The following is a 27413-nucleotide window of genomic DNA, read 5'->3' as shown; positions in this document are numbered from 1 at the left end:
TGGAAAGGTCTTGATGGCCCCTACAACATATAAAAATTTCAGATTTTTAGCTATTACAGGGGCTGAGATATAGCGAAAACAAAATTTTGAGGTTATCCAAAATGGCGGACGGGGGGGTGGGGGGTAAAATTTGACATCATAATCGGATGTCTTCCAGTCGATATTTAAACTTTGCCGTTTACCGCAAGTCTCTATCTATTACCGTTCTCTTGCAATTTAACGTTGTACTACGGACGGCCGGCCGGACGGACGGACGGCCGGCCGGAAAAAAAAATTTTTTGGCGCATACGTTTTTTGGAATGTGGGGACTCTAATTCGTGCTCATCCCAAGTTTGAGCCCGATCTGACGATTTTCGATTTTGCTCGGTACACAAAAGCTGTGTCTGAAAGAAACACAGCTAAAAAATAGTTTTCGCTCCTTTTACAAAATTTAGAATTAAAAAAACAAATCTTTCTGCGTATTTTTCTCAGTGCATTAACGGCTACGTATTAAAAATTATAACTTTTCCATCCTTGTTTTAATTTTTTATGCTCAGAAAAAGACATCAATGTAATGGAAATAAAATGAAAAAAAAATAATGGTCAATTTTATGTAAAGTACGAATATAAAATGCTTAGAAATTATTAGTTTTGGCCCGAAATTCTCAAAATAAAAGCTATCAATAAATTAAAAAAAGAGTTTTGTGTCTATACAGTTGCTACACCGTTGTTCCGATCGCGATGAAATTTGGTACAGAGACTCCTTATTTCAGGCGGTTTCGAGTAGTCGTATGCAATTTTCCCCCGGAGCCCCCCCCCTTCGTAGCGCCCCCATGAAATTTTCATGCTTTTTTGGCTACTTTTTGAACTTGGCGCCCTTTTTGGTACATTTTGTTCAAGAGAAAATGAGACGGATGCATTTTACCACTATCCGTCTTCCTCACACCTTGAGTTTTTCGCAATTTCCTCGCGTTTTCCGCCGAATTTTCACGGAGAAATCAGCTTTTTGTGACCAGGAAGCGACGCCGCGTCGATTGGCATAAAAGATTCCAAAAGTTCGCGAAAATCCATTTCCGGGAAAAAAAGTGCGTGTAAAATCCCCAACCGTCAAAAATTTCAAAATTTTAAATCCAACCGGCAAAATTTCCGCGGGCCCCAAATTCTGCACAGGGCGGTTCCCCGGGAACCCCGGAGCATCCGTAGGTGCTCCAGGAGCCCCAAAAATGTGTTCTATGCCCAAAAATTTGGGAAAAAACTCGGAAATCACGAATTTTGTCGAAATGCAAAAAAAAGTTCGTTAAAGTTCAAATTTTATTATTTATTGTGGTATAAATACCACACACCACAAAACACAGAGCTAACTTCATTGTTATTTTTGTTTGGCGTGCGTGATAAAATTGCTCGAAAATTGCAGTTTTTCAGTGAAAAAGTGTGAATTTTCAGAGTGCAGGATGACGAAAAAGGATCAGAGTGGATCACAGGAGAAGGCGAAAGCTACGACCATTACGGTAGCGCAGATAAATGCCGATCGTATTAATTCCGTAAGTATAACCTCAAAAATTGCGGATACTTTTCCGGCTAAACGTTTGTATTTTACGGGATTCCTCCGTATTTTTTAGCTCGCTAATGAATATTGGGCCCCCCACACGGCTTCCGAACATGCTGCCTACAATCCGGACATCATTGAGGATATCTATTTCAAGGAAATCCGCGATCCGAAGCACACTATCCGGAGGATAATGATGCTGGAGTTCTCGCAGTACCTGGAGAACTATCTCTGGCCAAATTACAAACGTTCCACTGCCTCCCATGCCCATATGATGTCAATTGTGTTTATGCTGAATGAGAAATTCCGGGAACGAGTGTCTGTGTGGCAGTGCTTCGAGGAGAATAGCACGGAATTCCCGGCATTCTTTCAGCAATGTTTGGAGGCTTGTTTGTCTCCTGCAAAGTACACATCGACGTACATGCGAGAACAAACGTCACTCCTGCTCTTCCTCAATCACTGCTTCAACAGCATGGAGGTGGAACTGTGCCGGGAACAAGCTAAACGTCTCGTTTCCCTGACAATGTGGTCGTGTTTGCAGCCGCGACGCAGGGAGCAGGAATTGCGCGCAATTCCGGAGTGGAGGAAATTCTGGAAGAAACTCCAGAAGAGGGATAAGCCCGAGATGAAGGATAAACTTGAGTGGGAGAGGCATTTTCTGCAGAAGCTCATGATTAAATTTATGGGAATTCTGGATACTGTCCCCATTGAGGGGGACGTCAATGAGGATGTTGTGCGCTACTGCGAGCGTTTCCTGGAGCTCCTGATTGACTTGGAGGCTCTCCTGCCGACTCGGAGATTCTTCAACACCGTCCTCGATGACTGCCACCTCGTTGTGCGATGCCATCTCTCCAACTTGGCCAAACGAGAGGAAGGAAAACTCTTCACACAGGTGAGTAAAAGTTTCTCTTTTTATTCAATAATTTATACAAAGTCGCTACAAAATACCTTTTGAGATTTATCGACACAAAGGATAGTTCACACAGTTCTATAAGAATGTTTTCTTTAAGTACAAAATTCAAGGAGATTTTGTTTTTGGAAAATAATTCCTTGAAATCTAGAGAATATCCTTTTTTTTCCTAAAATGCTTTTTTTTATATGAGTTTCAAGCTGAGATCTTAATGCTAGTAGATGCAGAAATCTTTTTGATTTTTTTTTATTAAAAAAAAGTTTCCAACTTTTTTCTTCTCCTAAAATTAGTATGTAAATGATTTGAGACTCTCAACCAAGCTGATACAGTTTGTTAATTAAAATGAGAAAAAAATGAGATTCTGAAGACTCTACTGAACCTTTCGTGTGTTCAGAGGTCAGGGAATGTTCGTATCGATTGTAAAATAGGGGCGTGAGGGTACGGAAGTTTATATTTCGCAAAGTCGCGAAGGAAATCGATAGAGTGTGCATGTCTGGGGGCGCCAAAAAGACCCTTTTCGGCGTGAAGGGACATTGAACTCACATTCGCTTGTCTAGTAGTCTCCTCCATTCATGTACGTCATCTCATCCCCCCAATCTGTCGCACTTGGGGGTTCATTGTAGCAGCAGGACTTTTTCAGCAGGAACGTAACATGTTTCTGCCGAAGAACACAGATGTAGAGCAGGAGGGGTGCCTGCAGGGCATTCATCACGATGTGGGTGTACAGGAAGACATCGTACCTGACCCATGAGAGCACCAAGAAGAGCCATGCCATACTCATCACGGCAAACATGAGGGAGAACATTACAAAGCTGGCCTTCAGCTTATGATGAATCCTCCCGTAGGTGTTCATTCGGTTGATTATCTTCTGCGTGGTGACGTAGAAGAAGATATTGATGGAGATTAGAACGGCAATGGGGGTGAAGAACATTGCAATTCCCAGCCAACCCATTGATTCTTGATCCTCAACGAGGCTGTGCTTCTTTGATTGGGCTGTATCGAGGAAAACGTGGGCAAATGTCGCGAGACCCGTCATGAAGATTGTTGCTCCCCACGCATAGCCTGAGTACCAGCAGTACTTTCGCCCGTCTGTGACTCTCAGGAAGACATTTCTTGATCTAGAATTTCAAGAAAAATACATTTAGAAGGAAGCAAAGACAAAAAATAACAAAAAGAATTATACCTAAAAGTCTTCCAGATGTAGTAACCCATACTGTTGAGCCAGAAGAATGCAGCCATGAGGCTTAAATAGTGTATCGTGTCAGCAACAAGGAAGCTAACGTGACTACTGAATTCCGTAAAGATCCTCACAAGATCCGCTGCTTGATTCACAATAAGGCACACAGTGATGGTCGTTACAATATTCCCCACGAGATCCCGTAGGCTAGGCAGGACAAAGTAAATGATGGCGATCATGAGGAGAATAATCATGGAAACTCCATGAAAGATGGGATTAATTATTTTCCGCAAAAGGAAGTCCGTGTCCGTCCAATGCGTCACCTTTTCCGGACTACAGACAATGGCAAATTGTGCCTGTTTCGTTTGTGCTCCCTTCGTGAGTACCGCCTTATCCATACAATACTGCCCTGGTTCGTAGTCGTAGTAGAGTGGTTTTAAATCCGTATCGGAGATGTGTTTGTGGAAGTCATCAGCATCATTTGTGTTCTTGATAAAATGCCGCATCTTCCCATCTGGCAGCAATACCAGTTTATCGGCACTTGTGATGTAGTGGTAGATTGGCCACATTTGCAGTGGTCCACAATCCGGGAGACCTATTACGTACCTCCAGTCAGACACTTGAACATTCTCCTCGCCGTTGTAGCCGGTAAAAATTGGTGCCCATGCTCCTGAAAAGAACGAAGGGATTTTTCAATGAAAAAATATGGTAATTAAGGGTTGGAAAGTGAGTGCGGAAATCCGGTTTGCTACCACGTGCGCCATAAAAATTATCTCCTGTGTGGTTTATTCAACGAAGGGGAAATTTCTGTTTAATTCAGAACTACATAAAGGGATATTCCAATCTTTATTTTATTAATATTCTGAATTATTTTCTTAAACATCTGTTGCCGTAGTTTTTTTTAAATTTTAGTGTCTCTAAAAGTAAGCCCGGTATGAATTTTAAATTAGGACTTTAAAGAAGAGATTTGAATGATCTAATTTCTCAATTTTAGGGCCCTAAGAAAGATTTCTAGAGTCTTGGGTATGAATTCTCTAAGAGTGAAAAACTCCCGTGATAAACTCCTGAAGGCTTTAGCGCTTTAAAAGAAACGTAAAAATCGGGAAAATCATACGGGAGTTTATCACGGATGCATTATTTTTCTTAGAGGATTAAGCTCACGTGAAGGTTTCCTCACTTTTTCCCTGCAAAAAGCTTTCGGGAGTTTATCACGAGAGTTTTTCACTCTTATAGAATACAGGCCCTTGATTTTAAATTATTAAAAAAAAACATTAAAAATGACTTTTCGTCATTATCTTCAAAGTTCCTTCTTTTTGACTTTATTAAACAAAGTATAATCTGCAAAATTTTCTAACAATGGGAATATTATTCCTAAAATCAAACAAAAAACCTACATAAGTTCTCTTCATCTCTATGCCTCCTTCTGAATTGAATTTTGCAACGCAATTCCAGCATCTGTTAGCCATGGGAAGGGTGCAATTCAGAGTAGAAAAAGGGAGACACATACAAAAGAGAGTATAGCACAGAGTGAGGGATTGGGTTAACCAGTATTAAGAGAAGAGAAAAAAAAAGATACTTCCAGCTGCAAATTGTGAGATGAGGGAATTTTGAGCACACGCCAAGCTCATAATAATATGTGAGGAATCTGTTCTGGCATTCAATCAACATGCAGCAATGCAATGAAAGTAAATTAATGTGGATTAATTGAGAAGAAAGGCGAAAGCAATTGAGATAGACAGTTCTATAAATAAACCCAGGAGGAGTGCTTAAAGAGATTGAAATTCTCAGATAGAGCATCTCATGGCGCGGAAAGTCAATGGACCGATGATACTTCAATGTTAACAAGAAATCTTCATCTAGAAGAACAATGAAAAGTTTAAACTTACCTGATGATTCTGCTGCTGAATCATTAACATTCGTACAGACAGCATCAACTAACAATTCAAATTTCTCACAGCACTTGTTAACGCGGATGGCATTGGGATTAGATTTCTGGGGTAATCCATTTGCAAGGGCCAGACTGAAGAGAAGTGTGAGAAATAGAGAAAACATCCTCGTCCCGCTATTCATGTTTTGGCTTCTGGAAGGGAAATACACGAAGGAAAAAAAAAAGATTATCACATAAATTTGTCAACATTTTTTCCCGCGCTGCTCCCTTAAAATACTCTTGAAGTGCATCTATTTTTGTAAATCAAAAGAATGCGATGAGGAAGCATTTTAGGAGGAAGAGGAAGAAAATGTTGTGGCGTAGAAAATTCCATGTTTGCGTAGTTTAATCCTCTTTGTCACAGTTTTAATCAATTAACAAATCTCATTTTGGAATATGACCAATTTTGAGATTTTGCCTTGAGAATTTAAGTATTTAGTAAAAAGAAAAATTAATTTGATTGAGAAAATTCTTGCAAAAAGTGAATATTTTCCTTTTGTTACCCAAGACGCACACAACTTTATTAAAATTGAAATTGATTTTTTGTTTTATAAAAGATTTTTCATTATTTTCAATTCTTTTTGGTAATAAACCTTTAAGCAAATTTACATTATTTAAAAAATATATTAAAAAAGAAAATAATTTTTAGCTATTTCATTTTAAGACTTTACTAATAAAGCTAAGAAAATCTAAGAATTTAAGACTATTTTACACAAATCTTTCCTCTGAGACCATAAAAACCTAACAGATCCTTTCAAGTTTTCTTCAGCCAGAATAATATTTTACGTAATTTTTATAATTTTTTTAATCATTAATTAATAAACTAGAGAAAATATTTGAACCTTTACGCGTAGAAATTATAACAGATATATTGGGAATGTGGTGCATGTTGCCCGCAGATGGAAGATAAGGGAAATGTAACTATACATATTGGGTTCTTTGAACACATTAGTGGAAATTCCACGGGGAACTTCCCCCATAATCGTGTAACAAAAACGTTTAAGAAGAAAAAAAAAACAAATTTAATTGACTAGAAAGGTTTCTAGGAACCACCCACTTTCATTTTAATCTCGTCTCTAAAGAGAAATTAAAGTTCAGAAGGAGTCTGGATCAATTGCTTGTGTTGCCAATTGAACAAGATTGAAGACTTCCTTTTAGGGGAAAGAGTTCTGTGTCAACGACGGTAGTGTGTGGTATGGTGGGTATGGTGGATATGTTGTGGCAGAGAAACGATTGCATTGAGTTGATGATGTTGAAATTGAGACAGACTGAAGCAAATTAAAAATTTAAAAAAAAAACGTCTCTTCACATCATTTAATAGCATCTTTTATATGTAAAGTCTAGAGCCATTGAACTTGAGCAAATGAGGAAGAACACTGACTGTTAATTTGTCTCTATGTCTGGTTTTTGCGGCTTTTGGGATCAGAGACAAAATTCGCCGAAAGGCAGAAAAGAAAGAAAAAGTGATAATGTGGGGCAAGTTAGAGAGTTGGGTAGTGAGGAAGGTGGGCTCACGCGAGGCTTAAAACTAGAATTGCTAAAGCTATATTATGTATCATGAGAAAAGGGGGGTAAGGTGGAAAAACAGAAAGCGCTCCGTTGCTTTTTGATCGTTTTTTTCACGGGAAAAAAGAGTGACTCTCTGATGATTCATCTGCAAATCACGATTTTTGCACTATTGTCTGTAATACGATGCCTGTATCACCAGTAAGTCCCTCACAACTTGAGGGTTTCACGGTTTTTCGTTTCACGCACCGCTTAATCCCTCACAGCAGTATACCTACAATGTTCTACTATATTTTCTCTGGAAAAAAGAATCATATGAAAATGCCTCAAACGCAAAGGTGGGAGGGGGAAAGCAGAAGGTAGAAAAGCCCCGCATATACGGGAATATTGTCAAAGAAATATGTAGTATCAAAAAGTTGTTTATATTGAATGTGGAAAAATAAGCACGATGAGAAACTTGTACAAAGGCAATTTGGTTGTGAGTGTGTGGCAAAGCGTTGAAATCCAATGAGATTCACGTTACTCATTCTTACCTGGCGTCATAATCATCAAACTGCGTCACATGAATGTTGAAAAATCCAACGTTAATTCACAAATGTTATATTGAGCTCCATTCAAATATTTCCCCCCAAAAAGAACTAAATTAATGTTAATCTATTTGGGGAAAAATTTATTTGTTGCGCAACGTGATTTTCCAAATCACAAATTGATCTTATTGAGAGAACAACCACAAACACACAAGAGGATGACCAACGGTGTAGAGAGATTATGGGGAAATCACTGAATTTTGTGCACAAATTTTACCAGCAATGTGGCAAAAGAATAAGGAGAAAATCAAAAGTAAAATTTCCGTGAGGAATAAATTTTAAGTGAAACTACACTGAATTTAGTGAGAAGAGAGACAGAAAACACCAACCACACTGGAAGCAACACGAATACAAACTACTGCTGGTCGTTTAGCTGGCAATTTCCAGGCAACGACGATGACATGCCCATAAGGGGTAATGTACCTTCTCTTGTAACATGATAATCAAGTTTGATCATCGTGAATGCTCTTCGCTTTATGGCTAAATTTAAGAAAAAAATAGAATTGATTTCTCAATGAATTTTGATGGGATTTTGTGAAGCTTTCATTGGATATTAAATCCAAAATTAAATATTTATGTAGAATAGTTTATTTAATTGGTAAAGAGGTTGATGGTACATGAGGTGATTTTCCTTTCGTCACAAATTTTCACGGCTTTTCTTTTCACTTGTCGTCTACTCTCTCTCTGATGTTCGAACATACTCTACTACGATTTTGCATCCAAATTCTAATATTCCCACATTCGGCCATCCTACACTAATCATCCGTCTTCGGATGATCCCATCACAGTTCAGTTACGTCGCCATGTCGTCATCTTTGTAGCTCAATCCGTCTTCCCATCATTTCGTCTTGATTTTGCTGTTGACCTCCCGATAGTCGAAATACAACACTCTCGGTCCACTGCTATTCTCTGGCATCTCCTTCAAGACATCTTCCAAGACTTCCAGCTCAACAATCTCAATTCTTCTGGTCACATCAGCAACAATCTCTAATTTTCCATGATCCTTCACAGTTTCCTTGGCGTTCGTCTTCTCATTGATCTTCTCATCGAGTTGATCCTCGTTCATCTTCACATCCAGTTGATCCTCGATGATCACATCCTCCTCTGATCTCATCACAGGGCTTGCAATATCTTGGAATTCCACTGCTTCAGACTTCTCAACAATTTCCTCAGCTTGTTCAACTGCTTCATCATCAAATTCTTCAGCTCCTTCGAGCACTTGATCATCGAACTCCTCTTTAATTTCCTCAAATTGCTCTTCATTTTCTTCACAATTGGAATTTTCATCAACTTCTTCTAAGGCTTCATTATTAAACACTGCACTGCTCTTCTCGCGAATAAACTCCTCGACAAGTCCTTTCTTCAATGCTCTCCAGTTAGTCAGACCTCTCGTGCAACTCAAGAACATCCTCGCCGTATTCTTCATCAACTTCCGGCAGTACACAAATTTCTGGATCTCGTCCCATCGCTGCTTCTTTGCCAAGTTCTCGAACTTCTGCAGCCACTCAACAAAATTCTCATGGCGTTCACCATTAAATCTTCCCACGGCGTCTTCAATTTCGTCAAATGTTAACGTCTTCACCATCTTGATGCGTCTCTTCAGCGTCTAAGATCTTGAGCTGGTGAAATTCTTCCTTCAGCGTCTCGGCGTCTATCGTCTCAGCGTCTCAATCTTCCAGAAGAATCTCCGTCGTGCGCTCATTCACTTTTCCCACTTCACACTTCACCTCAATCTACCATTCAGAGCCTCTATCCCGGTTGAGCCCCCAAAATTGTAGAATAGTTTATTTAATTGGTAAAGAGGTTGATGGTACATGAGGTGATTTTCCTTTCGTCACAAATTTTCACGGCTTTTCTTTTCACTTGTCGTCTACTCTCTCTCTGATGTTCGAACATACTCTACTACGATTTTGCATCCAAATTCTAATATTCCCACATTTATTTTATAGTTTTCAACTTATACTTAATAAAAATTTATTTTCCTTTAGTATTTTGTGAAAGTTTGTTTCCCAAACATTAAAATCATTAAAATACATAATAAGAAAATCATAACTCTTTCCGGGAAAAGTTTTCTGCTAAAGCTAACATTATGGATATTGCATCCATCTTCCATACACAGGACACAAGAGTCATCTTGGTCATCATAGCATCTAGGATTATCTTCCATATAATTTATACACCTTCTTTCGACGTATTCACCTGTATATGTTTCATCTGTAATTAAGAAAATGCAGCATAAAAGAGAATAATTTGATTAAGGAATTTCACAACCTACTTTTGAACATGCTGTAGCATCCTCTTTCACTGTAATGAAAAAATTCTCCCACAATGCAGTTCCTTGCTGGAAGTTCTTCAGCTTTATCCTTGCATTTTGGATGATACTCAGAACTTACAGGACGGGAATCACACATTACGCATTTCTGTTCGGCTACGCTGCGATAATTGCATTCATTCAAGTTGCACATAAAACAATTTTGATTATTGCAAAATTCATCTGTTTCACATCCGCGTCGTACAAGTCCACCAACTACGCTTATGTAGCATTTTATGTAATCTCCTTGGTTATTAGTAGGACATGCTATTGATGAAGTATTGTATGGCTGATAGTAAGCACATTCACTCTTCAAATCTCCGGTACAATAATGACACTTTCGTATGTATGACGGAGGATTTGTAGTTGGTTCAGTTTGAGCAAAAGACTGCACAATAAACTGAACTAGTAGGAGCAGAAGTAATGATTTCTTCATATTCTACTGGTGTTTTAGCTAAATGATTTTTTAATCCGCCTTTTGGGAACTTTAGTTGAAGACTAATGAAATTCCCTATAATATTTCGATCATTTATTGTTCTTTTATCTCTCTGTTTTGATAACATTTTTACGATTAGGGTGTTTTCTGTGGGAGTGTTAGTGGAATGAATACATTTTAAATGTTTTCATTTTTTCCTCAAACTTTTTGTAAAGCAAAATCTATAAGTTGTTTTGTTGAACTATTAGTTACAAAATTTTAACAACACAAAAAAAAGACTAAATTATTTATCGAAAAGGTACGTAACCCCACGAGTCTGGAAATTGAAAATGAGGAGTGTGGGACATGTGAGTGTGTTTGGTGGCTTTCTGCTGGAATTTAACGATCTTCCCCTCCCTTTCTTGATGCCACACCACACAGAGGCACGTTGTGACTTCCAAAAAAGCCGGCTGTATTGACTTGAACTCCACGAGACCATGGATTTTTTTTTCTGATGCGTTGCCATGGGCCAGGTGACTCGGGCAGACAGAAGACTCTCTATATGTATGTACGTGTACCCTACCCACTGACCGTAACCTCTCTTTTGTGATTTCCCACCGAAAAAGAAAAACAATATACAATTGAAAAAATTAATGCAGAAATGAGACAGAGTGCTTTATTTTCACAAAACATGAGTATTTCTTCTGAATTAAATTACCATCGCACGCGCTCAGTTGCCATAATATTATAATAAAAAACATTTTATTAAAGAAGAAAAAAATTAGACATGTAGCTTACAAATAGAAATAATTCTTTTCTTTTAATCTCATATTGAATGTTTATAAGAAATACAAATAAAAAAACTATTATGCTAATAGTATACAACAATGTTTCTCACATTCTATTCACTTAATTAATGTTTAGTTTAAATGCTTCAGAATCAGAAATAATTGTTGGTTGCAAGAGCTTTGAGATGATTTTTATACAACTTGAGGAGGAAATAATGTTGATGGGAATTAAAATATGTTTTGATCATTTTTATTGAGATTTGTGCTGGGAATTGTGGTAAAAAAAAGTTGCTGTAAGATATAAATTCTTATAGATGTGCTAATAAAAAGTTATAAGAATGTATTATTGAAATTCCTTTTGCACCATTTATTCCTTTCTAATTAAATGATTTCGAAGATTTTTAATGTTTTTTTATGTGAACATTTTAAAAATAATGAAAAAAAACTTAATTTCTTTTTGTTTTCATTTAAAAAAAAATTAAAAAACAATCATCTCAAAACTTTAGCAATCAACTTAAAAAAAATCGGTTACATTATTTACATTCATATTAGATAAGCTTATAACATAAAATGTTTTTAATTCATCAATTACCACCAGTTTATCAATTTCTTCTGAAAGATATTCAATAAAATAGTTCAAAAGCATAAAATTCACGACACTGGAGACAAGAGTTTATTGCCCCTGATTGCTATTTATTGCAACTGGAGTACATACGAATGACATGAAAATGCTTTTTATTTACTATTTGATAGATTTATAGGGCATTTAAATGTTTACAACACGTGTTTTATTTGTAATATTTACTCTTTGCTGACAAACATGAGATTTTTTTTAGCACAGTAATTGAATCATTCATATCCGTTTTTTAAACTTTTATCACGTAATTACAAATTAACTATTATTTTGAGAACTATATTATTTGTTATGTGTCTCACATAAAGGAAAACAATTATATGTCACGAAAGAAAAGAATTCTTAGAAGTGTTTGTTGGGAATTTTGAACTTTTCACACAATATATGGCTTTAGATTTGATATCAAAGATAGAGCGGAAGTTGTTTTTGTGTTACCTTTTCGTGGAAAAGCTTTTTTCGTGAAATTTCTTTTAATATGCTGAAGGATTAATATTTGTGAGAGTTTTTGCAATTTCCGGATTATGCTTAAAAAGTGCACAGGTCAGTTTCTCAATAAATATGACGTGTACGGTGATGCGTATTGCGTGAGGTGAATACTTTCAAAGAAATCCAAGGTAATTGATGAATCTTATGAAAGGGGTGTCGCATTGCAAGTTGTGCAGTTTTTTTTAACATGAAAAAAAATGAAGGCTGATCATTCGCAATTTTTGTGCACAATACATCGTTAATTTTCTTGCAAACGTGCGTTTAATTGAAAGAGTATTGCTGAAACAATTTGAATAGAAACAATTGGCGTGGAAAGAATTTGGAAAGAAGTATTTTGACTTGAAAATATTAAGCTGAAGCGTTGTCTGGAGCAATGTCTTTAAAACCCCCTAATCGTGATTGATTTATCCCGTAACATTTTCAAATTATTTTCACATTTTCTCAAACAAATTTTAATTTTGAGAAAGAATATTCTGCTGAATTGAATTTATTTGCTGACAGAAGACCTTATCAGCTACTTCTTTATGCTGACTGTATAAAAGAATCCAAGAGAAGTTTTTAAAAGAAGAATTTTTTCTCATTAACATTTTATTCTTCAGCAATACCCTTACAAAGAATTTGTAATAATATTTTAGATCAATAACTTTTAATGCAAAATGACATGGTTTTTTAAAATCTACTTACACAATGAAAATATTCGTTTATTTATTTATTTTTTTAAATATAAAATGTTAAAAGTAGTTATATAATCTAAAATGAAAATGAATTTAAGAAGAGTCGTCATGCTTAAATCTCATACTTGCAATCACTGCCTGTAAGAAAATAAGAACGTCAATGAGGAATGAATGTTTTTTTTAAAGAGATTCATAAGAAATTTGAGGTATATAAGAAGCACAAAAAAGAGTATTTTGTGGATGATATACAAGCAGTGATATGGCACCTTGTAAAAACACATAAATGGCACATTTTAACACGAAGAAAAAAATAAGAGAGAGAAACAGACACATATCATTGGGATGATGGAGACATTGATGATGTTTCTGGACGTGGTACGGATGAACTTGCAGATGGTTGCGTGGGTTATTTGGTAACGGTTGTAACGTCAGTGACAGTGTTGGGAGTTGTTGTGGCAGTTGTTATGATTTGACTACCTTCTTCCTCATTGAGTCTCTCATGTTCGGCATCCTCGCCATATTGCCAGGAGTCAGGGGCACGGATGCAGCATATTTTGCGTCCGGCCAATTCTTTGCGGACTCGCTGGCGCCACACGACAAGGATGAGGAATATGAGGAGCCCATGGAGGCTATTGACGATGTCCACGACAATCCAGAACCATGAATTGTCACCGTAAGAGTAGGAGAAGACCTCGAAGATCCACGTGAGACCCACGAGTAGGAAGAGTTTGAGGTACAGCATACACTTGTACTGCAATGCACGACGTCTGTCTGGGCTAATGTGGACATTGCTCATTTGGAGAATCCAGCATGTCCACACAAAGAGGATGACATTAATGGCGAGCATTATGGAGATGGGGATGTAGACGTAAATCCACATTTCACGTGCCCCAGCAAACCAGCAGGATGTATGTCCAATTCGTGGATTCCACGAACTCCCAGTTACATGGGAAACAATCATGAATACCTCGAGAATAATTGGAATGCTCCATGCGTAGATGTGACACAGGGTGTACCATGTCTTCTCATGGATACGCCATCGGGGGACAACTGTTGTCTTCCACACATTCACCATGACCATATTAAGCCAGGAGAAGTAGGCAATAATGCAGAAATATAGGGTGAATGCTGCAATATCAATCATTTTCCAATTAACTTGTATCTCTTCTTCATATACATACATTGTGGTGGTATTATGGATTGTTGGACATACCCAAGGGAACACAGACACTATTAACGATGAGATTTTCCGGTGTGAAAATCTGCACGAGACCCAGGAGGAAGAAGAAAGATGCCAAGCATATGAGGCAGAAGCATGTGACCTTATCCTGTGTATCTCGGAGCCCAGGAATAATCCAATAAACATAGAGGGTGACTATGATGAAGCAGACGGAGATGAGGGTGAGGATGCCTTTGATAAGGTACAGAGATACCGAGGCATCGTTGTACGTGAAGCAAACCAGAGCTACCCTCCGGGAGTCATTGGCCAAAGCTCGGTAGTTTGTTACACAAAATCTGTACCCAAAAAGAAGAGACAAAAGGGAATTAATCTGGATTACATGAATAGTTTAGCTTGAGAAATATTTTATTTTTCCCATAAAATAGTTTGTTAGTAAACTGATATGGAGGGACCTTACTAGATGTCCAGAACTGTTTGAGTTCTTCCTTTCAGAATTATTTCTTTAAAAATACATAAAAGAACTTTAGTCAAATATTTTTAATTTAAATCTCTTTTCCTTCAAAATTTGTGAATTCATTGAAAATCAAAAAATGGATTTTATAAAAAAAAAGAATTTAAGATTCTATAAAACAAAAATATTCTTTTCAACCAGATAATCTCCTCTTGCGATAAAACCATTACTGATTAAATTAATCGGCCCATATAGTTTGCGTTACTTACTCTCCTTGCTCGATAATGTGATCACCCTCCAGCAGACTCAAATCCCCATCCTCGTTGATTTCAAATTCATCATCGGGAGTTACCAAGGGATCCACCATAAATTTCCCATGTGGACACTTGAGGAGGGTGTCTGTGCGATTTGGGCAGGAGTCTGGGAAGATATTTTCACCCGGGCAACATGGTGAATCTGCCACGGTGATGTGAATGGAGATGACAAGACACAGAATTACTTTTACCAACAGCATCTTATTGGGCACTTTTCCCACTTCCTTGTGGGCGCTTCACTTTCAATTAGCTGTGATATCAAACAGGAGGGATATGGGAATCACTCAAACTGGCTCACTGATACTCCTGCTTATCTCGCATTTTATTTTCTCTATTCGTTTCACTTCTTCTTGCCTGATGAGAAACTCACTGAACTTTTTTTTTGTTTTATAACGAATAGCTTTGTTGAGAGTCTCTGTTCATCTAATTGCTACACCCACTTTTTTATTTCACCTGCTGAATTAAATAAATTGTGTTTGTGTATGATTAATGGGGGGAGAGAGAGTAGATTGGTATACACAGCCAGCGCATATATGTTTTGCGGTTGAGAGAATATACACAGGAGAATCATTGATAAGAGGAAAATACTCGTGTATACAAGTGCATCATACTCTCAACATGCTTTCTATCTTATCAGCAAAAAGCAAATACAACTCTCCTGTGAGACCGGCTATTTGCCCACACAATCTTATCATCCCTGCTAACACATATAGGAGGTGTTGTGAACGATGGAAAAGGGTTTATCTCTTGCCTTATCACCACATATTATGTATTTGCCATTAATATAACTTCTTATGTATATATGGATAATTTGCAAAATGGCACTCTGGGAACTTTTTCGGTCACACTTGAGACATTGACTAAATGAAGGATTACTTTTAATACCACCTGGAGATTATCTAGTTATTTTTTCGTCTACGTAGTTTGTGAACAGAATTGATTTATTGGATTTCTTACTGAAAAATGAGAGGAGAATCTTTTTTTTTTTCACAATGCCTGATAAAATCAATCCGAGACGTTTTATGAGTGTTTAAAACTTTAGAAGCCACTGATGAACATCTGTATAGAGCATCGGTAGTTCCAAAGAAAAGAAACGAAACGGTTAAAAATTTAAATATAAAAACTTTTATAAGAACTTACGTTTTAATGAATTTATCGTCTTGAAAGTAGCGAAAGAAAATACTTATTCTAAAGAATGAATGAACTAATTTGATGCTGTGGAAGCCATTAATTTAGAAAAACTTTGTTCTCGAGAGAAGAATATTATTGAATTCTAAAAATTCTTTAGTCTAAAATTAATCTCTTTAATGATTTTTTGCACCAAAGTTTGCACAAAGTTCACGCAAATTTAATAAGCTTTGGCCCTTCATTATGTATTTGCGGTAGAAGACCCTTGTATAAGTACATAAGTCGATTGTTATTACAGGCATTAACCTATTGTTTACTATGTCATTAATTTTGTGAATGTATGCAGTGTTTGCATAAAGCTATTTCCGTACGAACGCATATTTTGCATCTAAATATAAATTAACTCATAAAATTCGCATAAAATCAGTGTTTATGCATTACTAGGCAAGTTTCCAATTACTTCTATGTTAAAGTTAAACACCCTGTGGTATTAAATATTTACAATTTTATTAGTTTATATACCTATACTTCTTTCGTTAAAATATTTCAATACTATTTTTTTAAAGAATAAATTCTCTGGCATTTTTTTTTTTTTGTAAAAAAAATGTTATTTCCAAATTCCAATAGTATAGTGTTTTAGCGAGTTATTTTGCAGATCGTTAAGTGTTGCTATTTTTGCACATGCCTCAGATTTTTCACATATCTCATGCCCCTCGTGGTATGGTTTCATATCAATGAATAAAACTCATTGATTGGCAATATCGCCAATATAAAATGCAATATGGGCATCACGAAGTGAAAAATACGAGAGATTTATCGCGTAAAGTCAGTCTACCCACTACACGATAATAAATAATTTTGCTATTTGATTTCACTGTAAAGTACTCTTACACTTGACTAATTATTGATTTGGGATCGCGACTATATGATAGTCACGATGTATTTTTTTTAATTAACGTTGATTAATTTTCTTCAAACCATCGCACATTGATGAATTAATTTTTTTTATTTAATTTTTATAATGATCTCAAAAGAAATCTAAACTAATAAATTTTGATACCATACTTTCCTTTCTAGCATGAAAACAAATACCATTCACATTAATTTAAAAGTATGAGTCACTAACTAAAGAGTGAAGTCAACACAAAAATAACTAAATACTCCAATTAATTTGTCTATTTAAATTTGTGCTTAAAATAGAATTTTTGCATCATAACTTAACCACTTGGTGACTTTTTTAATTTGTTCTTGTGACAATTTATAAATTGTCATGCGGGAAGGCGTTAGATGCGGATGGAAATTGAGAATGAGAAAAGCAAAAATGAAAGAGAAATTGCAACAAAGTTTTAACTCCATCGAATGGTGTTAATTTAATTGAATTTCTCCGCATTGAACAATCACTCGGGGAGTGTGTCACATCATCGGTTTCATATGAATATGAAAAAGAAAAGAATTTACTAAAGAGACGGGATTATGTTGCCGACATGAGACACAATAAATGGGACGGGAAGTTGGTTTGGAAGAATAAGTTAAAAATTTATTCCTTCAGCATCACGCGCATTTTGGAGCGTCCGGAAATCTCCAGTCAATTTGCTTGAGTGATTTACAACAATTGTATGTTTTTTGAACTCTAACTGTTTGGCCCCTTAAAACACTTAATAGCTGATAAGTTTTTTTCTTCTGTTCTCGTCTGCTTCTTTTTTGGGAGTTATTAGAAGGAAAAAAATGGACTTAATTAATTTTCAGTAAGCGCCATGGTAATAGAAGAAAAAGAGAAATTATCTCTAGTGTAACAAATTTTAATCGCACCATTTAGTGCCATAAATTTTGAATTCTTGTCATGTTTGAAATACCATCACCATATGCTGATATGCGAACAAATATAAAACCATCCTCATAGATTGTAGTTGAAATAACCAATATAAACTTCCACATGAGCTACAATATAAAGTATTAATTTGGAGACGAGAGTCTGTTTTTGCTGAAATGGGAATCATTTCAAATGCGTTGTTCATTCACGCGTCAATATAAATTCACTGGGAGTGTTTTCATCAAATTTGAGTGCTCTCAAATGACCGAAAAAGAAAAAAAAGAGCCAAAACGACATATCCTTTTTAGTATAAATTCTGTGGCACACCAATTCTAAGAGTGTGAATCACATAATTGTTTTATTTACACGAAAATAGATGTGGAAGTTTGCCTTTGTTATTGGTTTCTGTGGTTTCCTGTTGGGGAAGTCCGAAGCAGAAGTACTAATTGCAGAGACAATTACAAGTTGTCCAAGAAAAGTGTGACGACACACTTGGTTCACTCAGACACTTCAGGGAATTAATAGGTGAAGCCCTTTGTGAAGATGACGTCTTGTGGAATTCCCATAACATCATGAATATTTTAAATTGTGAAATTGTTCATTTTAAAATAAGAACTTAAAAAAAGATCGTCATCTTCTAAAACGACCCATAAGATTTCAATATTTATACATTTATAATACCTGACGAAGGAAACAAACATCTTCGAATTTATTGAAACAGGAAATATTGAGAAAAAAATCACATCTTGTGATCCTTATTATATTTTCAATTAAAAATCTACTTGCGTCTTAACTTTAAGTATTCATAAAAATTTATTAAGAAAATAAAACATTAAAAATAATAACACAATAAAAATCATTTAACTTCCCTTTTTGTATAGAACATTACTCTTCATTTTTATATATTTACATTGAGTTTTATTCAACAGGGGTTTATAAAACAATAATCACTAGAATTTAGTATTTTAAAGTTACCTACTAATACGTGATTCGCAAATAGAATTGGTAATAAAAAACATATTTATTTAAAAAAATAATTAAGAGTTTGAAAACAATAAATTTAAAAAAAAGAAAATTAAATTTTATTGAATTTTATTTCAAAAGTAAAATATTTCTATATTAGTTTAAAAGGAGTCTATTCACTTTACCAACGATTTACTAAAAACACGCAAAATATTGTAAAGGACCATTTCAATTTTAGTGTTCTTTAATTTAGGTTGAAAACACTTTTGGCTTTTCCTTGACTTAAAATTTTCTCTGTGCAATATTCATCAATTAAATTCTCATAAAACGTAAGAAAATACGTAAAGACTGATTGGACGTGAATTTTGGTTATTTTTCTGCCGTATAATATTGATCATTTTTTGTGTTTTCTAAAATTCATTAATTGACATGTTCTACTCGATTTTTTAAAGATCTTTTGTAATGAAAAATAAACACAAAATCGGAGAAACATAAATTAGCGTATAAGCTGAGTAATTTTCTATCGATTTTCTAATTTAGCGAATTTAACCAAACAAATTAAATCTTGTCAAGCAATTTTCAGTCATTTGGAAAAACTAACATGATTTTTAAATATCCATTTAAAAGGTTCTCTGTAACTGTTTACTTTATTCTTTTAATTTTCTTATGCTTTCTATTACCTTCATTTGTATGTTTTTTCTTTTACGTTTTTATTATGTGAGCAGCACCACTATTATTCAGTCCCTTTGCGAGCGTGATTTGCAGTAAATTCAATATTTTTTAATCACGCTCTAATTGGACACACTGTGATTTTGTAAGGGACATTAAGGCTATGCAGTATAAATTGCACAGTCAAAGTGTGTTTAATTAAAATCCAAAGGGAAAGCTATGTACATATTGAACTTGTATTCAATACTATATGCTGCAATATATGTATGTTTCTATGAACTCGCACAACGCCTTACAGTTGGATTTGTACTCTCCTCATAGTTATTGTCGTTGCAAAATTGTATGGCCGAGAGAAGAGAACTTGTTTTGAACACAAAATGCACTTGAGGATGTAAAATAAGCAGAAAATAACAATACAAAAATAATGGCACACACAAACACTTTCAGTTCAATGGCCCACATGAGGCGAACTCTTGTGATGTTAAAAATACAACATATAATATATATATTAATGCAACCAAGAACTCTGTGTGCACACACGACGTAAGGAAAATTTGCATTTGTCGCGGTTTTTTTCTTCCCACTTTTACTGGGTGATGGTAAATGAATAAAAAAAAGTTTTTTCCCGCCAGACTTCTACGCAGCAACACCTTATAGAAAATAAAATAATAAATTTCTGCTACAAAATCCGTGCAAAACACATTCTTCTTGCAAGAGTAGGTTTTTTTTGAGGTCGTATACGGCTTGTCTTGATGATGGTTTAACGGATGTTTTCAGTTTTTATTCCCATAAGTACCAGCAGCATACAATCTCTTTTGGAAATCACTTTTGTACATATAACTAAAGTTTAAAGTGAAATTTTAAGAGGAAAAGGTCCAGAGAGACCGAGAGTGGGTTGAAAATTTAAAAGGGGCCATCCAGATGGAAAATTGAGATGTGAGGGAGTCAAAATTGAACTACCTACTTGAAAATATACCAACTAATAACACTGAAGAAGTCACTGAAGATGAATGAGGGGCAGGCATTTGTGAAAACTAACAACATATGGGACCTATCGGAAGAGCATCTCTTACTTCGTAGAAATTAAATTAATAATGCTGGCAGACAGAATATTGAGGAGGGATTTTTGTTAAAATAACAAACAAAGATATTTAATAGAGGCGTTTTTTCTTTTTCTTTTTTTTTTAAACACTTTAGTATTAATCACTAAAATGAAAATCGAGTTAATAAACATTATTTTATACATTTTGCTTCTTCTTCACGTTTTATTCCCTTTCAGCATTAGCGAAGAATCTAAATCTTTATTCCAAGGTGAAGTGCATTAAAATTTCTTTTCAAGCGCGCACTATAAAACTCAATTGTTGGAATCACAAAATGAATTAAATTTGTATTAAATATATCCAGGAACTTGTGTGTTAAAATGTATCTATTTATATGCGTGTTCTCCTTTGCCGGCCTTAACGAGATGTCTCAACCGATATCAATTGTATTGTCACAGAATGAATGTCAATGCAGTGTCCACGACCACAGAAATTTTAATTCAATTGCGGTTGGAATGTTTTTGTACAATAAATAAAAACGGTCTCTCCACTTTGAGTGCTACGAACCGACTGTTTTGCCGTACCAAGTTGAAAAGTCTCATGAGTTGTGTGTGCTATGGAGGAGTGCCGAGTTTCCCCTTGGGTACGTTGTGAAGAGTCCAATAATCTCATGACTATACACATTTAAGAAATCCCCAACTGTGCAACAGTTTAAGATAAGAGTGGAGGGAGACTTTCAACTACATATTTCTCTTTATTTATTTTTTTCGTCAATATTCTTTTCCCAACTATTTCCCCTTAAAAAATTATCCCACCATTAAAAGGCATCCCCATTGAGAGAGAGAGAAAGAGATTTTCCAAAGTACATGTACTACACCAAAAAGTCTCGGGGGAAAATATGTAATTTTTCTCAGCAAGTCAATTTTTTTGCGCTACTCACTGATAAGAACCTTGCCTTACGACATAGCGCCCTATCAGGTACCTATAATCTTTTATCATGAATTTTCCATTTAATTCCCTGGTTGAGTTTTTTTTTTTTTTTGCTTGGCTCTTGCTCCTTTCTAGCGTATGTTCTATATCAGTTTTCTTTGTCCGATAATACTGTGGGAGTCACGCAAAAAATTTGGATGAGATTTGCAAGGTAGCACGTTGATAACAAGGAGACACGTACGAGTATTTTGATTAGAAAGCCCAAAATGTTTTCTTTTTCTGATTATTTTCCTTTTGTTAAGAAAGCGTAGTGCTTTGTTGGGAAATTTTCTTTGATTGGGAGAAAATTATCGGGATAAAATAATGAGTTTGATACAAATTGTTTTGGAAATCTTTTTTATCTAATACAATTTTTGAAATCTTTAATAGATTTTAAGTATTAGAAATTGAACTTTTCTTTAACAATTTTGAATGTTTTAATTAAAAGTTTAATTTAAACTGTATAAACAACTTATATGATGGTTTTTAGAATTTAGTTGATTTGTTTAACTTCCATGTCGGAAAAGCTTTTTTATGCTAACATTTCACTTCCCGTACACATATCAAGTTGCACTTTGACCGTGTAGTAGGTAAAAGAGTATGTAGGTAATTAAAAAAACATACTTGTACTTGGTATGCATTTATAATGCTTGATGATTAATTTTTAACTTCTCATTAACCCATTTACCGCAAAAGTCTTATTTACAAAAGAATCTGTGAAAGGAATTTATTCGTATTTGTATGGGAAATACGTTATTCGAGAAAACAATCAGCATTAACTTCATCCTGTGCCGAAGATCAAAATAGAGTAAGAAACCGCCTAGAAAACTTTTTTTCAGTCACTGAAATTAGCTAGCTAAAGCCGGAAAAATATTCCCTAAAAATGTAAACAATGACGTCACGTTTAGTTTTTTTTATTCTTTTAATAGGTAAGTGAAATATTGATGCTAATACCTACTTCGAGAAGGATTATTAACAACATTAGAAAGGTGTTTTTATGCTTCATGCATTAAAAGATAGAAAAACCACAATGGTGACGTCATTGTTTGCATTTTTTGGGAAAATTTTCACTGGCTTTTCTCAGTTTGATTGCAGTGAAAAAAAAAATACGAAGTTTTTTTTGTGATTTCTGATTTTTTTTTTCATTCTACAAGACTACATGACTCCGTTTATTTCTTCGATTAAGGAGTTTTCTTATATGGAGAGGCGCATAAGTTAATGCATGATTTAAAGCTGCTTCATGTGCAAAATCGTGCATTAATTTATGCGCCACCCAGTACATATACGAATAAACTCCTTTATCAAGTATTAAAATTTTTGTTACAGTGTGATTATGCACTTCTTTTTATTTTTATTCAACCACATTATTTTCGATTAAAAAAAATCTATAAAGTCGAGGATTTAATAGAATTAAAATTTTTAAATAAATGACTGCAAGAATAGAGAAAAAAAATCAGAAAATTCTTTTGCCTTTATGCTCAATTTGTAATAGTTTGTAATTAAATAATTATTTTCATTTAACTACATAATTTTCTACAAATTGCCTGCAAAAATTGCATCAATTCATGTCAATTTGGAGGATTTATTTTCCAAATGACATGTAAAGTATTTTTTTATCATCACATGATGTTTGTGATAAGAAAATTTATTGATGTAATAGGCCTTCTTATTTACACGACTCCCAACAATGTGAAAGGACTTAAGTGCAGGTGTGGAGAGCTGATAAGATTTCTGCAAAAACTGATAGCATTTTACTGGGTCAGCTGTAAACAATATTATGTACAAAAATCCAAAAAAATAGTTGAACTACAATCTCAAGGATGGATAATGTGTGTCAACAATTGAATTAATTTGATTTGGATTTTTTTGTTGTTGTTGATAAAGTCGAAGCTTATCATATATTCCCCTTTTTGTAGCTTCTCGATATGCTGAAATTTTATGCTCGTTTCGAAATAAACGACGAAACGGGGGATGCCCTAACTGATCATGATATGACGTTGCTACACTACTCCAAGATAACGTCCCTCCAGCGAGCGGCCTTTGCCAAATTCCCTGATTTGCGAATGTTCTCACTGGCAAATGTTGCGAGTGTGGACACAAGGGCATCACTTAAGGAGCACTTTGGGGCTCTAGATGCGCAAAGTCTCAAGAATATTGCGTGCTATTTGAATTTGGTGCCGGAGAAACTCGAAGCACCTTTTGAGTGGCACAGACTCGATGAGGAATTCCTGAGAGAGCTTCTGGTGAGTCTCAATACTCCTCTCGTTCTCCTCAAATCTGGGCACTTGTGGCTCTAATCAATTTTTGCCAATCAATAGATTTCCCGTCACGAACGGAGAGTTTCTCAATTGGAAGCACTAAATGAGATGCCACTCTATCCAACTGAATCGATTATTTGGGATGAGAATATTGTGCCAACTGAATACTTCTCCGGTGAAGGATGCCTCGCACTGCCCAAGCTGAATCTTCAATTTCTCACTCTACACGACTACTTGTTGAGGAATTTTAATCTTTTCCGCTTGGAATCTACTTGTAAGTCCTGGGACTGTATTCTCTATGAGTGAAAAACTCTCGTGATAAACTCCCGTAGGATTTTCCCGGTTTTTACGTTTCTTTCAAAGCGCTAAAGCCTTCAGGAGTTTATCACGGGAGTTTTTCCCTCTTAGAGAATTCATGCCCTGCAGGGAGTTTTTCAAGAGAAAAAAAAATTGTTAATAAAAACGTTGAATATTCGTTTAATTTTATTAGATGAAATCCGACAGGATATTGAGGATGCAGTAAGTCGAATGTTGCCGTGGATTTCGGAGGAGGGAGAGATTGTCTACGGAGGATGGGCCAGGATGGCTCTTCCAATAACATCCTTTGCCGTGGTTGATGTATCAAAGCCCCACATTGGGGAGAAAAAGCCGTCAAGGGTTCGTGCTGATGTTTCCGTGACACTGAGTGTCCGGAAGGAGGTTCAGGAGGAATGGGAAAATCTCCGAAGACACGATGTCTGCTTCCTCATCACTGTTCGTCCAACAAATCCCATTGGGACACGCTACAACCACCGGGAGCCATTTATCCCGCAAGTTGGTCTCGTAAATGTGCGTGGATGTGAAATTGAGGGGATGTTGGATGAGAATGGAAAAATGATTGAGGACGGTCCGGATCCACGACCCATTCTGCCGGGAGAGAAACGAACATTCCGCGTGTGGTTGGATTGCAATCAATACCGCCAGGATATGGATGCACTTCAAACGGACGGCAAGGATGACGTCTACGATGGGTTCAGTATTATAATGCGGAGGAAGCCCAAAGAGAATAACTTCAAAGCAGTCCTCGAGACTATTCGGCACCTCATGAATACTGAATGTGTTGTCCCACCGTGGCTGCATGATATTCTCCTTGGTTATGGTGATCCAGGAGCTGCTCACTACTCCCGGATGAAGAATCAAGCGAGATCATTGGACTTCAATGATACATTCCTCGATATTGAGCATCTCAAGAGCAGCTTCCCTGGCTACAGTATCAACATCAAGGGGGAAAAACTCATAAGACCATTTAGGATAACATTTGAAAATGTTCCAGAGGGTAGTGATGATGAGGATGAGAAGATGGAAGATGATTCTGTGGATCTCTCAAAGACAATAACAGTGGAGAGTTATGTTATCCCAAGTCGTGGTCCGTACGTGTACAATGAGCCAAAGAAGAATACAATTCGCTTCACACCGACGCAAATTGAGGCCATTCGATCGGGAATGCAGCCTGGATTGACATTGGTTGTGGGTCCTCCGGGAACGGGTAAAACAGACGTGGCAGTACAGATAATATCCAATCTCTACCACAATCATCCAAATCAGCGAACTCTCATTGTAACCCACTCCAATCAGGCTCTAAATCAGCTCTTTGAGAAGATTATGGCGCTGGATATTGATGAGAGGCATCTCCTTCGTCTGGGACATGGGGAAGAGGCTCTCGAGACTGAGAAGGACTTTAGTCGCTATGGGAGAGTTAACTACGTCCTGTGGAAGCGTCTTGATCTCCTAACTAAGGTCCAAAAGCTCCAGGAGAGCTTAGGAGTGGCTGGAGATGTGGCCTACACGTGTGAGACAGCGGGCTACTTCTACCTCTATCAGATTGTTGCTCGTTGGGAGAAATTCTCAAATCGTGTGCAACAAGGAAAGGAATCCACGGAATGGAGGAAGATCTTTTCGGAAGAATTCCCATTCTCACGATTCTTCATGGATGCCCCACAGCCACTCTTCAAGGGAGTATCCTTTGAGGAGGACAATGAGGTTGCTAATTCCTGCTTCCGCTACATTTCACGCATGTTCAGTGAATTGGAGGAATTCCGGGCATTTGAATTGCTACGAAGTGGTCTTGATCGTTCGAAATACCTGCTGGTGAAGGAAGCAAAGATTATTGCAATGACGTGCACGCATGCTGCCCTAAAGAGGAAGGAGTTGGTCAATATGGGATTCAAGTATGATAATATCCTCATGGAGGAGGCAGCTCAAATTCTCGAAATTGAAACTTTCATCCCGCTCTTGCTGCAGAATCCCATGGATGGGTTCAATCGCCTAAAGAGGTGGATTATGATTGGGGATCATCATCAGTTGCCGCCGGTGATTAAAAATATGGCCTTCCAGAAGTACTCAAATATGGAACAATCCCTCTTCACGCGTCTCGTTCGTCTTGGGGTGCCAACAGTTGATCTCGATGGGCAGGGACGTGCACGCGCCAGTATCTGTGAGCTGTACAAGTGGCGGTACAAGCAATTGGGAGACTTGACGCACATCCATCAGTGGTCGGAATATAGAACGGCAAATGCGGGATTTGCCTATGACTTCCAAATGATCAATGTGGATGACTTCAATGGAGTTGGGGAGACGGAGCCAAATCCTTTCTTCTACCAAAATCTCGCCGAAGCTGAGTACATTGTGGCTGTCTACATGTACATGCGCCTCCTGGGCTATCCTGCAGAGAAGATCTCCATCCTCACGACTTACAATGGGCAGAAGCATCTGATTCGCGATGTCATCAACACACGCTGCGGGGAGAATCCTCTCATTGGGAGGCCGTACAAAGTGACAACGGTGGATAAGTATCAAGGTCAGCAGAATGACTACATCCTCGTTTCGCTCGTTCGGACCAAAGCTGTTGGTCATCTAAGGGATGTTCGTCGTCTCGTGGTAGCTGTCAGTCGAGCCCGTCTGGGCCTCTACATGTTTGGTCGCGTTTCTCTCTTCCGGAATTGCCTGGAGCTGCAACCAGCGTTCAAGATTGTAAGTAAATTTGGGATTTTTAGACTTTTATTCTTAGCTTAAAATCTTCCTTAATTTCTCAGCTCCTCAATCGCCCGTTGGATTTGCAAATCCTCCCACATGAAACGTATCCGTGCGAGAGGAAAATCGAAGATGCCCTCCCGGGGAATGTGCTCAGTGTGACGCATATGACGCAAATGGCTGAGTACGTCTACCAGTTCTACATGCATCGTGTCAATGAGATGAAAGTTGCCATGGAGACGATGCAACAGATGTATGCAAAAACTCCCGAGGATATAATGAAGGAGCACCAGGAGATTGATCCAGGAGCACCGGGGCAGGAGAAGAAGGGTGGAGAATTGGAGAAGAGTGACGAAGGAGCCTTCCGGGCAGCTCCAATTCTCAATGAAGTCGATGATGTGGATACCACAGCAATGGAGAAGGAAGATGAGGCAGAAAAGGCAGCAGCAGCAGCAGAGCGCGAGAATGTCGATGAAGAAATGCCAGAAGAAGCGAGTAATTAACTGTAAGGGAATTGCGAGAGGGTTGGCTGCGAAATTGAGGGGGAGGAACCTGCAGGAATTTTTCGTTCTTAGTAACCGAGGAGATGGTTCGATTCAACACTTCATGGCAACGTCAATAAAATATTTTCACATTCAAACAAAATATTTGAAGATATTTTCTATTATTTTTGTATTTTGAG

General features: G+C 36.8%; 3 protein-coding genes across 10 annotated transcripts; 1 reads left to right on the top strand and 2 right to left on the bottom strand.

Annotated features, from left to right (window-relative positions):
- The first annotated feature begins 1330 nt into the window (after window positions 1-1330).
- On the top strand, window positions 1331-27376 carry LOC129791017 (RNA helicase aquarius). Of its 2 annotated transcripts, XM_055828902.1 has the most exons (6): window positions 1331-1520; window positions 1599-2417; window positions 23381-23707; window positions 23783-23996; window positions 24213-26731; window positions 26794-27376. In XM_055828902.1, exons 1-6 carry the CDS (start codon window positions 1431-1433, stop codon window positions 27232-27234), a joined length of 4410 nt encoding a protein of 1469 aa, XP_055684877.1. In that variant the 5' UTR covers window positions 1331-1430; the 3' UTR covers window positions 27235-27376. The 2 variants fall into 2 exon arrangements, with proteins under 2 accessions (XP_055684877.1, XP_055684878.1); XM_055828903.1 differs by lacking the exons at window positions 1331-1520; window positions 1599-2417 and adding an exon at window positions 21062-21138.
- On the bottom strand, window positions 2415-7992 carry LOC129791018 (probable G-protein coupled receptor Mth-like 5). 2 transcript variants are annotated; one of them, XM_055828904.1, is made up of 5 exons: window positions 7800-7992; window positions 7579-7699; window positions 5499-5692; window positions 3619-4282; window positions 2415-3553 (listed from the first exon to the last, which is right to left on the bottom strand). In XM_055828904.1, the coding sequence occupies exons 3-5, from the start codon at window positions 5680-5682 to the stop codon at window positions 2989-2991; spliced, it is 1413 nt and encodes a 470-aa protein (XP_055684879.1). In that variant the 5' UTR covers window positions 5683-5692; window positions 7579-7699; window positions 7800-7992; the 3' UTR covers window positions 2415-2988. The 2 variants fall into 2 exon arrangements, with proteins under 2 accessions (XP_055684879.1, XP_055684880.1); XM_055828905.1 differs by having other exon boundaries at window positions 7850-7992.
- On the bottom strand, window positions 11016-20815 carry LOC129791019 (G-protein coupled receptor Mth2-like). 6 transcript variants are annotated; one of them, XM_055828910.1, is made up of 5 exons: window positions 20700-20815; window positions 14841-15341; window positions 14154-14455; window positions 13418-14068; window positions 11016-13078 (listed from the first exon to the last, which is right to left on the bottom strand). In XM_055828910.1, exons 2-5 carry the CDS (start codon window positions 15083-15085, stop codon window positions 13053-13055), a joined length of 1224 nt encoding a protein of 407 aa, XP_055684885.1. In that variant the 5' UTR covers window positions 15086-15341; window positions 20700-20815; the 3' UTR covers window positions 11016-13052. The 6 variants fall into 6 exon arrangements, with proteins under 6 accessions (XP_055684885.1, XP_055684886.1, XP_055684881.1 ...); XM_055828911.1 differs by having other exon boundaries at window positions 14841-15338; window positions 20700-20810; XM_055828906.1 differs by having other exon boundaries at window positions 11016-14068.
- Window positions 27377-27413: the final 37 nt, after the last annotated feature.

The sequence above is a fragment of the Lutzomyia longipalpis genome, chromosome 2 (genome assembly GCF_024334085.1).
Source record: "Lutzomyia longipalpis isolate SR_M1_2022 chromosome 2, ASM2433408v1".
NCBI classification, from domain to species: Eukaryota; Metazoa; Arthropoda; class Insecta; order Diptera; family Psychodidae; genus Lutzomyia; species Lutzomyia longipalpis.
Note: the sequence above shows the minus strand (reverse complement) of the source record. Positions and strands in the feature narration are given on the sequence as shown.

Excerpts from the sequence above, each read along its gene's own strand:
- LOC129791017 (XM_055828902.1), top strand. The coding sequence starts at position 1,431 with ATGACGAAAAAGGATCAGAGTGGATCACAGGAGAAGGCGAAAGCTACG. Across the intron at positions 2,418-23,380 it reads AAGGAAAACTCTTCACACAG|CTTCTCGATATGCTGAAATT; the intron begins GTGAGTAAAAGT and ends CCCTTTTTGTAG. Across the intron at positions 23,708-23,782 it reads AATTCCTGAGAGAGCTTCTG|ATTTCCCGTCACGAACGGAG; the intron begins GTGAGTCTCAAT and ends GCCAATCAATAG.
- LOC129791018 (XM_055828904.1), bottom strand. The coding sequence starts at position 5,682 with ATGAATAGCGGGACGAGGATGTTTTCTCTATTTCTCACACTTCTCTTC. Across the intron at positions 4,283-5,498 it reads TTCAGCAGCAGAATCATCAG|GAGCATGGGCACCAATTTTT; the intron begins GTAAGTTTAAAC and ends CGTTCTTTTCAG. Across the intron at positions 3,554-3,618 it reads TACATCTGGAAGACTTTTAG|ATCAAGAAATGTCTTCCTGA; the intron begins GTATAATTCTTT and ends TTGAAATTCTAG.
- LOC129791019 (XM_055828906.1), bottom strand. The coding sequence starts at position 15,085 with ATGCTGTTGGTAAAAGTAATTCTGTGTCTTGTCATCTCCATTCACATC. Across the intron at positions 14,456-14,840 it reads CACATTATCGAGCAAGGAGA|ATTTTGTGTAACAAACTACC; the intron begins GTAAGTAACGCA and ends TTTTGGGTACAG. Across the intron at positions 14,069-14,153 it reads TAGTGTCTGTGTTCCCTTGG|CATTCACCCTATATTTCTGC; the intron begins GTATGTCCAACA and ends TTGATATTGCAG.